General features: G+C 44.0%; 1 protein-coding gene across 4 annotated transcripts; it reads right to left on the reverse strand.

Annotated features, from left to right (window-relative positions):
* Positions 1–199: 199 nt before the first annotated feature.
* On the reverse strand, positions 200–11,696 carry GJA10 (gap junction protein alpha 10). 4 transcript variants are annotated; one of them, XM_063329974.1, is made up of 4 exons: positions 11,115–11,534; positions 7,506–8,041; positions 6,634–7,406; positions 200–1,216 (listed from the first exon to the last, which is right to left on the reverse strand). In XM_063329974.1, the coding sequence occupies exons 2-4, from the start codon at positions 8,023–8,025 to the stop codon at positions 1,178–1,180; spliced, it is 1,332 nt and encodes a 443-aa protein (XP_063186044.1). In that variant the 5' UTR covers positions 8,026–8,041; positions 11,115–11,534; the 3' UTR covers positions 200–1,177. The 4 variants fall into 4 exon arrangements, with proteins under 4 accessions (XP_063186044.1, XP_063186043.1, XP_063186042.1 ...); XM_063329973.1 differs by having other exon boundaries at positions 6,634–8,041; XM_063329972.1 differs by lacking the exons at positions 200–1,216; positions 11,115–11,534 and adding an exon at positions 11,569–11,696 and having other exon boundaries at positions 5,832–8,041.
* Positions 11,697–13,339: the final 1,643 nt, after the last annotated feature.

Raw genomic sequence — 13,339 nt, forward strand, 5'->3', positions numbered from 1 at the left:
TCTTTTTTTTCCCTGCTGTCTTGCTTTCTGCTAGCCTTGCCTTACAGTTGTCAAGTTGTAGAGGATTTTTATGCTTGGAGAAACTGGCATAGCAAACAAGCTCGTTCCAAGCATCGCTTGCCGTTGAGGTGACAGCAAATGCGAGCTATGATAAGCTTGACAAATAAAAGCAGCTAAAAGCACGTGGCCAGAAACAGGGTCAGGGACGGTCAGAGCAAGGTGCTTTATTTTCCAGATACACAAGTGGAAGGACTGCTTTCTTGGGCCGCATACGACCCAGAAATCCAACCCTCCCTAGCAAAGGAGTCTGTCTTAGCAAACTGAAAATGAACTCTTTTTGGCTCTGCTGGTCCTTCAGTTCCTCTATATGAACTAATGAGACAGTGAAGGGAATCAGATTTTCATGCCCCTGAGGTGATACCTTGCAGATCTTCTTGAACAGAAAACTGAAATAAAGTACAGATGTTTTGCACTTAAAATAAATTGCCCAATTTTACTTAGTTTCAAAGTTGAAGCTGAAAATATTAGTTACAAGGGGGCTACATTAGCATGGAAAGTCTCTATCAGAGCTGGAGGACAGCATTAGCACAGGCAGACGAGCAGCAGCATATTCTTCAGCTGGGTTTTTATCTCTGCTAAATTCCCTGTCCCTTCGGATTCCTTGTGTGTTTCTTCCATCTTTTATTCATTGGCTGCTGAAGCCTGGGGAGATAGAGGCCACGTAGCCTTCCAGGCTACTTTCAAATCAAACTAACCCTTTCTTGTAGGTGTCTTGAGCCTTCCACTACCTTGAAGGTCTGTGGATCAGGCTGGTTTCTGATATGAACACTACTAGCATGCACAACAACTTGTACATCCCAAAACGTTCTCCCAAAGACACCAGGCTATTTCTGCAGTGGCAGCACACGCTGACGGGATCTGGCTCAGTCTACATGAGAGAAATCTTGAGTCGTGGAGCGAGCTACCCATTAACACCAGCAATCAGAGGAGGGTGCTGTCAGGATTGGTGTAAAAATGGAGGAATAAAACAAGAGTTTGCTTTCTTAAGCTGTGTTACGAGTTTAGCATTACAGCGGTGGGAGAGGGGAGCATAGCAACAAATAATCTGCTTTTTATCTCTCTGCTGAAGGTGGTTTGTGCTCAGTCCCTTAGTTTCTTTCTTCTCCTCGGAATGTCGTTACTTTTTCATGATAGATGATAGTTCTAGGAGCATGCTCTGAAAGACAACAAGAGAAAGAAAGGATGAAGCTGAATTGGCTTAAAGGAGAAAAAGAAATGTTATCATAGTCATTAACCCAGGTCCCAACACGTTCATAGGTGGGAATCTGGTGTTTAGCTGACAACATTCTTACCTTGGAGGGCTTTGTTCAGTGCTAGGGGGAGGGTGGGGAGAGGGGGAACACCTCACTTTTAAACCGAAATAAACACATTAATCCCTGAAGTAACTAGCTTGAAATCAGTGGGCCCATCCCAGAGGTCTTGCTTTACACGTTAAGGGTGTTTGTATATTTTTGATTGCTTTAAAACCATACAAAGATGGACTCAATTAGGCGGGTTCCACTTTCTAAAATCCAGCTCATCCGTTTGTTGCTGCACAAATCCTCAGAGGGGTTCATTAGTTGTCAACTGCTGCTGAGCCCCAAAGTTTCTCGGTATTTGTGCAGTTGGTGAATAGTTACCTTTGGGTGACCAAGTAGCTTTTGCAGGGTAATTGGTACACTGGTTGTTGTCACCACAAGCTTCTCCCAAGTGCTCCGGGGCAGAATAAAATACAACTACTGTGGAATTTAAAATTTTGGTTTAAAGAGGTGTTTACATAGAAAAATTGTACAAAACCAGCAGTAGTTACCAGCAGGTGTAAATGTGAATACCTTTAAGGATTCCTAAACATCCTGGAGGAACGCTGGGTTTTACCAGTCCCTTACCCCACCACTAGATTGTCCCGGTGGAGCTCAGCTGTATAAATAACTCCTCTACAGTTATTGGCTTTGTTATTTCAATGTACATTCCCTCTGATCAAACGGTTCCCAGCCCCAGGAGCGAGAGCGGGTGAGCAGCTAGTTAAACGAGTGGATATTTATTCCTCAAGTGTTGTTGAAAGGGTGAGTAAACATGCCTTGTTCTGGAGAAGACTGCAAGCATTCAGGCTGAATAGCAGCTCTCTCTTTCATACCCTGCTCACTGCGAAGTATTTTCCCACTGGGTAAAAGGCTCAAAGCTGAATGGAGAATTGAGAAGTAGAAAAAGAACTGAAGAGCACAGAGGAATGAAAAAGCAATGCGGTGAGGAAAACCGGACCCAGTGAATCGTAAAATTTCCCCAACGTTGGCAGAACCAAGATTGCAGCCCCAGAGACTTTCTTTTCTGCAAATGAATAAAATCAGCAGCCCTAGCTCGGCCCAATTCTGTGAGCTGAGAGTATCAGCTTTACCAGCTGCTTCGTTATCAGCCTTATCTACATCATTCACTGTGAGGAGGGGGCCTTGCTTTTAAAGATACATTGATTACTTTGTAGCCAAAAATATAGACTTAAAGAGACGACATTCTGAAAGCACAGGGCTCTCCAGAGCAGAGGGTGGGCTAAAGAATAAGGAATGGACGTGAGGGTGAGGAAAACTCAGCACTTCAGGAAAAACAAAGATCTGAATTTGAGTGCCTAAAACGCCTAGTTCTTTCTGAAAATCTTGATCTAGTAATTTTGTTTTCCCAGGAGAGTGGTTCAGCTAAAATATTGCTGAGAATATTATAAATCTTCTAATGACTTCCAGTTTTGTTTCGTGACTTCAGGGACTTATGTTGGCTCAATGCAGAAACACAACCAGATAATGTTGTCTCCCCGTCTTCTTGGTACTCCAGCAAGAGGACCAGCACAGTAGGGTCTCTCAATGCAGGTTTGGGCTTGGGGTGCAAATGTGATAACCTGGTTCCAAGTCATCTGAAAGATGGTGCCTTTGTGAGGAGAGTTGCCAACCTAGTGTAAATAATCCCAACCCCAAAAAAACAAATTAAAACTTATAGCTTTTAGAGCACACCTTAGGATTCTTTAGAAAACTATTATATACAGGCCCAAAAGAACCAATGCTGGACTTGCTCATGTAGCGTGCAACTGGAGTTCTCTGCTTTAGAAAGGCAGGAAGAGACACAGCTAGCAAAAGACTTCAAATGCAGCTAGCAATGTAATAACACACAGCCTCCAGCTTTTGTAGAAATGTTTGCGTTCAGCTGTTGAATTGTGATGACTCTGTGACACTCAGAAGATGCAACGCCAGGCTGTGGCCACGCTCGGCTGAACTTTCTGATGTTCTGCAATCATTCCTTTGGCTTCTAGAAAATGGCTGAGGAGGAAGACCGCTCAATTCTGGCAAAGGGTGACTTTCGAAGTAAAGATCCCTCCCTCTCTAACCGTTCAGCTGGAATGCTCAGATGTCTTATTTTTGCCTTCAACCCAGAGAGGAAAAGAGAGTTAGGTGATGGTCCCAATGGCTTCACACAGTCTTTCACACATGAGGCAGTGAGTATAATGACTGAGTGGTTTGTGTGTAAAACTAAACAGCTGGAGCATAAATATTTTTTCAAGGTTTTATACCACATGGACATGAAATGAAGAAATGGCTCTTCACCTCCACCAATTCAGGATGAGGAAGTTTTAAATAACCTTGTTGGTTTGCATTATGGCCAAACATGGTTAGTCTGTACAAATTCTACCAATGGGCATTTCTTCTTTTATATCTATAGGTGGTCTAGTTTGAACTGAAGCCTGAAAAGCTGAGGAATCCTCATGCCAAAGATGCATTTTGTATTCGACAGCCTATTGAGCTGTTTCATGAAGGTTTCCAGTTAAGGATCGAATGCATTCTCTCTTAGGGGTCCAAAGTAACCTTTCCTCCAAAAAGGAAGTCTAAGAAGAATTTCCTGTTGTCTTTCAGGCATTTGATACAGTTGAGACTTTCACACAGTTTTGTACTTCGTTGGGAAAAACCACTTGATCATGACCTGGCCAGCTACTATCCACCACCTAGTCTTCACAGTTTGATCAAGAGGATGCAATACATTATGAGAGGTAATTTTTACAACATTTGGCTGTCCCTAATAATAATTATTTATCTGTTAGAGACTGGAATTTGGTGTGGAAATGGCATTGAAAATATTGCTCAAAAAAATCTCATCACTGCCTGAAAGTCAAGCATCCATAACTGTACTATGAGATCTGTTTGGTGCTTTCAATGCCGTTGACTCCCAGGATGTGGTTGACTTGTACGCAGACTCTTGCAGTATCAGACGGATGGATTTTGTGTAACTTTGAGATTTCCCTTCATCTAAGAAAGCTATGGTGGTTGTGGGCAGTTGCGGTTGTCCTGCTATCTTAGCACAGAGCGTGGGTATGTGTTTGTTTGGAGGTTGCTCGAATGGTTGTTGAGTATAGAAAGTGATATTTTCAATGTTGAGTTGATACTTCCCTCTCACTGAGCTAATGAAAGAATGCTGCAGATAAATTCTGGCAGAATGGTATGGATGAAGGGAAAAAGAAAACAGTCAAACCAGTATGGAACTAAAGACAATCGTTTGGGAAAATTATCAAAGAAAATTGAAGAACGTTGTCAGTTCCACTATGGTTTCGCTCCATTTGGCTATCCAGCTTAGATTATTAAGATCCAGGTTAGAACAGACTGTATTTTGGCTCTTTAGTAAATGTTTGTGCATGTGAATTCGTTAAGTTAAAAAGTGTCTGTCCTTTCTCTGCATTACTGTTGCAAGAACTCACTATTAATCAGGCATGGCAGATCCTTTTTTGTGCTTCAGTTGGAAGCACAATTCCTTTTAAGTATTTAAGTATGGTGGTTTTTTTTTTAATAGCATATCTGATTTTTGAATGCTCCTGTCACACAGGTAAATCTAATCACACATATTTTTCTTTTATATAAACATTAATACATGATGATTTTCTCCTGGAAGTCCAATCAAATCAATGCTGAGTGCCTTTGACAAACAAGATTAAATAGCAAATATAGGAATTGGGAAATACAGACCAGAAGGGTATACAAGCTTTAATGCCCAGATTCAACATTTTTGTGATGCACCAGCATATTTTTGTATTGAAATTGGTATTCATAAAATGCCTTAGCAATGCTAGCAGTAAAGCATGCCAAAGCACACTTTACACAAAGCAGTAGCATGTGCCAAAATATTGACTCAGTTGTATATAGAAGCACCTTTACTTTAAAATATCATGTGCTGTAAGCAGGAAGCAACAAATTCCTACTTGAATCACATTTTAAAATGGTAGTACCAGTCACATACATAATGATCCCCAAAGGCAGCATGCCAGAAGAGTGTTACTTTCAAGAGTAATGACGTTGCTTCGTAAACTGTCTGTATCTCTCTGCAAGATCTCCCCTGGAAGATAGTGTCATTGTCATTAAACTGTAAAGCTGCCAGGCAACTTCTGCGAGTTCTCAACAGGGTGCTACAGAAATTATGTCTCGCTCGAATAACTTCTTGCACTTCATTTTTTTAAAAAGCCTTCTCATCTGAGTATTAAAAACCAGCAGACTGACAGATTGGACTCTAGGCCCTTTCCCAGTATTAGAAACGTCGAAGTGGAAAGTGGTTAAATTGCATCTAAGTGACAACTGAACATGGCTTAGGCTGACTATATATTGTAGAAACTGAACCCCATGAAAACTGGAATCCACAAACAGTTTCTTGATGAGCAATGTGTAAGAGCGCCTTCTGCTTCTTACCATGAAAGATTTGAAGGTTTTTGGTTGTTTGGTTTTGTTTGTTTTGTATTTAGGAAAAGTATTCATTTTTAGGAAGAGCGAGGAAAAACTGAACACAATCTATAACTTTGAGCATTGTGTGAAGTAATCTTCTGTTTATTACATGCCCTATAAAAAGGTATTTAAGGGCTTGCTCTTGCAAGCATTTGTAAAGGAGCTTTTTTTTGCTCTCATAGGACAAATCCTGCGATTTGGGGCAATCAGAATTCAAATTACTTTAGAAAAACCCTCAATGGTTCTTGAAAGCAAGCACTGTATCTTATCAACACTGACTGTGATGACACTTAGAGTGTGTAGCCAAAGAATAGGAACAGCTGCTGAAAGTGCAATTCTATAACCGTTGGCTCTGGGATTGCAATTATTTGGTGGTTTTTATGTAGATCTTTTTATTTGTTCATTGAGCAACTGTTCAACTCAGTGGTGGCCTCTGGGAGAAACCCCCTGAAGCTGAGATAAGTTGAGCCATTGAACTCAACACACTCAACACTTCTTCTTGCAGCATCAAGCAGGCTGGAGCTGAACAAGTTTTCCACGGGACAGTTCTCGTCGAGTCATTTGGGATGATGTAATGAGTACAAAGAAGTTGAGATTCGTGACTTAGGCATCCTTAGGACTCAATAATTCCCTAGTGATGTTTTTGCTTTCACCATAGAAAGGGATCAAGCATGCAGGAGCTCATCTTGACCCAGAGGATGCGAGGCAATAAAGGGCTGTGTCAGAAGTCCTGCCCAAGCCTCCCTGCCTCCTGACTCGCCCTCTCCTCCCCGAGGCCGGGACAGGCAGTGAGGGCACCCGCCTCTCCCGGGACCCATCGCCGCCCCTCTCCCTCCGTCTGCCCCGGGGCGCTACTTGCCATCGAGACGCGGCGTCCCATGGCGGCGGCCGGCGGCGGGCTGCTGGGCGGGCTGCCCTCCTCCCGGCGTTTCCCCTCCGAACCGGAGACGGAGCCGGAGCCGGGGCCGGAGCCGCCGCGGGACTCGGCGCTCTCGCTGTCGCTGCCCGCCCGGCTGCCGGTGAGGACGCGGGAGAGGAAGCTGGACTTGCGGGTTCCCGGGTAGTGCCCGCTGTCCGGGGAGTCGCCGCGCTCTTCCTCCAAGTCGCGGCAGATGCTGACTCGGCTGTGCTTGCGGAGGGCCCTGCGGGATGCGGCCGCCGTCCCCGCTGTCCCCGCTCCGGCCGCCGCCACCGCCCCGGGGCCGCCGCCCGCCGCCGCCCGCGGCGCCTCCTCGCTGCTGGAGGAGGGCGGCGGCTGCTGTCCGTGGTGCTGAGCCGCGCTGTGCCGGCGGCGGGGCGGCGGGGCGCCGCGGAGCTCTCCGCGGTGCTGACGGACCGGCGGCCCCGCGGGTGCGGGAGCGGGAGCGGGTGCGGGAGTGTGGGAAGGCGGTGGCGGGGCGGCGGCGGGGCGCGGTGGAGAGGCGTCGCAGGGCGGGCAGGCCGGCGGCACCACGGAGCTCTTCTTGGAGTTGTAGAGGCTGGCCTCCTCCTCGGCGGGGGCTGCCGGCTGCCGCGGCTGCCCATAGAGGCTCTTCTGGATCTTCTTGAGGCCCAGGTGGGCGATTTCTAGGATGTTGAGGAAAAGGGAGACTGCGGCGATGCTGTTCATGAAAACCATAAAGATGGTCTTCTCTGTAGGTCGGGACACAAAACAATCCACCGTGTTAGGGCAAGGGGGACGAGTGCATTTGTAAAGGGGGGACATGTGAAACCCATATAAAAGATACTGACCTATCATAAAGCCCACTTCGACCACCGACCGGGTCAGGATATGTAGGACATAGGTGCGCAGCAGGGACCCTCTCAGGGGTGCCTTATTTACTTTCTTCTGTTCCTCCAGCTTACGCAGTTCCCTCTCTACTCTCCTGTGCTCCTCAGGCATGGGCTCAAGGTCTTCTAGCTGAGCCCGCAGGTGGGCTTTCCTCTTCTGTCGCTCTTTCTCGAGAGCCCTTAATCTGTAGAGCGCGTGGCCCATGTAAACTAGCGATGGAGAAGACACAAAGATGATCTGCAGTACCCAGTATCTGATCAAAGAGATGGGGAAAGCTTTGTCATAACAGATGTTGCTGCAGCCAGGTTGCTCCGTGTTACAGATGAACTCAGACTGCTCATCGTCCCAGACATCTTCAGCAGCCACTCCCAGCACCAGCATCCGGAATATGAACAGGATTGTAAGCCAGATTTTGCCAACTATGGTGGAGTGGATGTGCACTTCTTCAAGGATGCTGCCCAATAGGTTCCAGTCCCCCATGGTCAGAAATTCATATCTGAAACAAACAAAAAAACCCCCACATTATTTTACTACAATACTAGATTTCTTTTGGAAATGGCCTTTTCAGGTTTGGGGCTTTTTTAAAGTAATGATCTTTCATATACTTTCTTCTGATAGCAAGAGAGCTCTTCACATTATTTTCTACTTAATGGGTCTTTAAATGAAGGCAGACTTTATGATTATTGGTGAAAGATGCAAATGTGAGATTATTTTAAGCTTAAGAGAGATTGATTTCAGCTGTAAGCCACTGTACTTCTTAACTGCCTACAGTTTTACACTATTTTCTTCCCACTAAGAAAGAAGACACTTTTATTCTACTTTGCAAATCCTTTGCCAACTATAGTTTAATCCTACACCCACCTCATTCCACTGTCTGTGGCTTTGCCATAGTTTTGGGTGAAAAGCAACTAGAATAATATATAACAGTCATGGCTTTCATTTGTTTGGTAAAGTTTTGAGAAGTACCCTAAAACTGTGACAGAAAAATGTTTCATTTTTACCCAAAGGTAAAAAGGCATTATTAGTGCCATCCATCCAATATTTTCCGATCTACCATGGCAACAATCCACAAGTTTCTCCCTTGGAGAATACAGAGCTAATTTACACATAGCTCTACATGTATAGTCTCAGTTCTAGGATAATGTTAATAAATTGAGAGTGCTTCTAGGATTAATATCTTTAATCTTATGCATTTCAAGACTTACTGAATCACCAAGACTTTGTCTTAATTATAAATTTCAACATATGAGATCAATAAATAGGGATTACATAATGGAGTGATGTGGAGGTTTTTAGCTGTGGGTGTGAGAAGATCTTTTTAACTATCTCTTCCCCAGAAGCTCTTTGGTTCACCAGCAAATTGATCTACATTCTGCTGACAGATGCTTGTTTTCCAAGTCGCTTCTCTGCAAACTATTACGGAGCTTCAGGTAATGTGGGGAATTGAAATATAAGGTATTTGTCTGTTTATTTGTGAATGCACTGCACATTCAGTGTTGGGTCCCTGGAATTTTTTCTGCTAATGTGGTAAAAAAATATTGAAAGCAACTGGGATCATATCTACCTTAGGGTTTGCACTTGAATTTTTTTATGCTGCTGTACGTTCATAACTTCCCAAATTCCACTAAACCACCACCTTTAGTAAAGTGCAATTTCTAAGTTTTTTCAAGAGTGGCTGGTTGGAGTATCCAAAATCTTACCCAATTTTAACTGATAGCACAGCTGGGCGATATCACTGTTATCAAGATAGTTTGGTTACGGTTTATGATATGATCCCACATAGCATGATTCTGCTTAGAGGCTGTATTTATCCACACTGCAAGATTCTCAATTGTAACCAACAGTGCAGTCATGCTTTGCATAGGCATCCTAAAGGCTTTTTTTTTTTTTTTAATTTCTAGGATTTGTTTTTTCTCTGCAAATTTGAATCTACACAATGAGCTTCCCTTTTCGCACAGTGAACTTGCTGAGGAAACCTAGCCAGTTCAGCAATTTCCTAGGCACCTGGAATATCTTCTTTCCCTAGTCCTTCCCTCCTGTGTATATCGAAATAAGATACGTGGAAAAAAAAGCCAGCAAGAATTATTGTAGTGTCTTTTCCTTATCGTTAAAGAACAATGTCAGATCTTTCTTCTGACTTCGTATGGATTTTTTTTCAGAGCAGATATCAAATTGTTGCGTCTTGATAGGTTGGGTGGGTGTAAAGATGTTCATATGTTGAAACATTTACTAGAAAATATTATATCTCAAGCTAAAAATCTTGAATCTGTTTTTCTGAGCTTGGAAGTGCTGATACAGAATAGTTCATCTTCAGTAAACTGAGAAATAGAGATTTAGATAGAGCAAGCTCCCAAACCCTGAGTACTCAAGAGGCAGGTACGAGTGGGTGACACGTGCTGATTGCTCTGTACCACGTCCCCTGAAAGGTGGGATGATGGCAACGCAACAGTTAAGCAAAGGAGCTTTAGGTATATTTGCTGCCTTGTGAATGGCTGGTCCCTTGCTGAAATGGATAGACTTCACAAAAAATACCCCAAAAGCAACACCCAAGTGAGATGCTAAAATGTAAACACAGGAATAAAATGGAAAAGAGACATGTTTTAATCCCAAAGATGGAAAGATAGATAGCATTTCTCTAGCACTAGGAATCATCATTGCCCATTTTGGAGCAGAAAGTTAATGTATCCATTCAGGGTAAGACAGGACAAGAGGAGGAGTATAAACATATTACTCTGGCTCTGTAGATGTGCTTGTTTGTTAAGTTGTTTCTACCAGTATTTAAACAACTCTATCCTCATCTTTGTAACGGCCAACAGGGGAGAGTAATTACAGGACCGGTCTAATTCCATTCTCTAAGTGAATTTATTATACCAAGATACTTTCCCTCAAATCTGCACTGGCAGAACCGCAGTACGAATATTGATGAGGTGAACACTGTGTATAAAACAAAGAAGTTAGTCTAGAGCCATGAAAGTCAGAGTTTCTAAGAAATCAGCCAAAACTACTTTACAAACTTGTCATAGCAATGTGCTTCCAATTTTTTCATCTTTCCCTTCTCTGGTCTTACTTGAGCTCTGCGTAACAGAGGAGTATTTCAGTTTACTGTAAGAGTGTGATCTCAAATATCAATGATAACATTATTTCCAGTCTACTAGTGTACTAGAAATTCTAGTATTCTAGTATACTAGCCTAGTATATTAGAAATATACTGGTTTTAGTATAGTTTGTACATACCTGAGACATTTCTCGTTATACCATCTGGCTGCCTTTGTGTCTGTCCAAATATTTTTATATGGTTACTTCAAACAATAAAAAATCATACCTATAATTAGAACCAGATGGAAATCCACCATGTCTCTTGGAGGGAGTTTCTTTATTTCTGGTTTTTGTTACTTCCTTACTTTAAAGTTCATTTGATCATTTGCTACTATTCAAATCACTTCTCATACAAAAAAAAAGTTAAATGCTAAGATGCAAATTCTCCTGGGTTTAGTTCGCGTTTCTTCCAGTCTGACAGGGGCCTGCCTGCTCCGTACAGCCCTAGGAAGAATTAGTTTTCTGCTGCTTACCTTAGAAAAAGCCTTTCGTTAGTCTATCTTAGAGCATTGCAGAAGGAGTACGCAGCGTTGCCGGTTGCTATAGCTCAGAAACCTTCCTTCGACAGTACTAGGACATCTTTTTTTCTTCAAGAGCCAAAGCATAAATGTGGTACGCTGAGTGGACTTCTCGGTTCTTTGTAGCTGGATGCCAAGATCACTCAGTCTAAACTATTCATGCACGGTTTAAAAATCAGCAGATGATAGGATGGTGCCTCTAGCCAAAATTATCATGCAATTATTTTAGTCAGTGGCATCTAACAAAGCCGTTCCCTCAAGGCTCAATCTGTATGGCAATAGTTTGCAATGTCCTCATACCTTGTTTTAGTCAGTTTTTCAAACGTTACACCTCCACCCAGCTCCCAAATGAAATTTTAGTTTGTAAAACGGCTAAATAGGCAGCCTTTACAACACGATAGATTCTTACATTTTCTTTACATTCCATTAGTTTCGCTTTGAATCAATGCTGAAGGATCGATCGGTCATGTCCGATTTCATACTCTGTTGCCTGGTGAGTTAATTTAGGATGCGTTAGACTGAGTCTTTGAAAATGGAGGCCACAGGAACCGAGACTCAAGTCTTCAGTTGGAAACAGGCTTTCAGCGTGGTAACCCTTCTTCAGCTGGGTTAAAGAGCCACCCCCAGCCCATTCAGAATTGGTATCTGTAAAAGACAAGATCTAAAAAAAGAAGGTGAGTTGCCAAAACGGGATTTTGTGACAAATCAGGGTCACCAGAGCTGAGGCTCTGATACGAAGAGCTTCTACTGCCTAGTCCTGCCCAGGTCTAAATTTTATGGAAATGCCAAACATCTTTTTTTTTTTTCTTTCTTGTTACAGAATTTCTGGCCCTTTTCTTCCATCCTACAAGGTGTGTAACTGATTTAGATTTAGAGAGTAGATTTAGGTTGTAAATCAGGAAGAAATTTTTCACTGTGAGGGTGGTGAGGCACTGGCACAGGTTGCCCAGGGAAGCTGTGGAGGCCCCATCCCTGGAAGTGTTCAAGGCCAGGCTGGATGGGGCTTTGAGCAGCCTGGTCTAGTGGGAGGACTGAGGACAGGGAGTCTCTCAGTGGGAGACTGATCACACCTCATGCTTCTTCATATAGACTATTTAAATTGGAAAAACTTAAGGGTGCTGGAAGGAAGTGGTGTGCCAAAATATGGTTTTTGGAAGTAGTTTTGGAAAGAAGGAAGCCTGGAAAGAAGGTGGTGAAGATGGTGGCTGGAAGAAAGATCCTGGAGCTCAGAAATGGTTGGTGACAAATGCCATGGGATGCCCAGGGACCTTGGCCAGTGGCACCTGAGATGGGTAACTGCAAACAGCAACACAGTGGGAACCAGCTTGAGGGTAGGAAGGCTCTACAGAGGGACCTGGACAGGCTGGATCAATGGGCCAAGGCCAACTGTATGGGGTTTAATAAGGCCAAGTGCTGGGTCCTGCATTTCGGTCACAACAACCCCAAGCAATGCTACAGGCTTGGGGAAGAGTGGCTGGAAAGCTGCCCAGCAGAAAAGGACCTGGGGGTGCTGGTGGATGGCCAGCTTAACATGAGCCAGCAGTGTGCCCAGGTGGCCAAGAGGACCAATAGCATCCTGGCTTGTATCAGGAATAACGTGGCCAGCAGGAGCAGGGAAGTGATCGTGCCTCTGTACTCGGCACTGGTGAGGCCTCACCTCGAGTACTGTGTTCAGTTCTGGGCCCCTCTGTACAAGAGGGACATCGAGGTGCTGGAGTGTGTCCAGAGGAGAGCTACCAGGCTGGTGAGGGGTCTGGAGACCAGGTCATATGAGGAGAGGCTGAGGGAGCTGGGCATGTTTAGCTTGGAGAAGAGGAGGCTGAGGGGAGACCTCATTGCCCTCTACAGCTACCTGAAAGGAGGTTGGAGAGAGGTGGGTGTTGGCCTCTTCTCCCAGGTGAATACTGACAGGACCAGAGGAAATGGTCTGAAGCTGCGGCAGGGGAGGTTTAGATTAGATATTAGGAAGAATGACTTTACTGAAAGAGTGGTCAGGCAGCGGAACAGCCTGCCCAGGGAGGTGTTTGAGTCATCATCCCTAGAGGTATTTAAGAAACGTCTAGATGTGGCACTTCAGGGCATGCTCTAGTGGCAGAGATTGTAAATTGTTTGGTTGGACTTGATGATCTTAAGTGTCCTTTCCAACCATGAAGATTCTGGGATTCTGTGATTCCTGGACC

The sequence above is a fragment of the Chroicocephalus ridibundus genome, chromosome 3 (genome assembly GCF_963924245.1).
Source record: "Chroicocephalus ridibundus chromosome 3, bChrRid1.1, whole genome shotgun sequence".
NCBI classification, from domain to species: domain Eukaryota; kingdom Metazoa; phylum Chordata; class Aves; order Charadriiformes; family Laridae; genus Chroicocephalus; species Chroicocephalus ridibundus.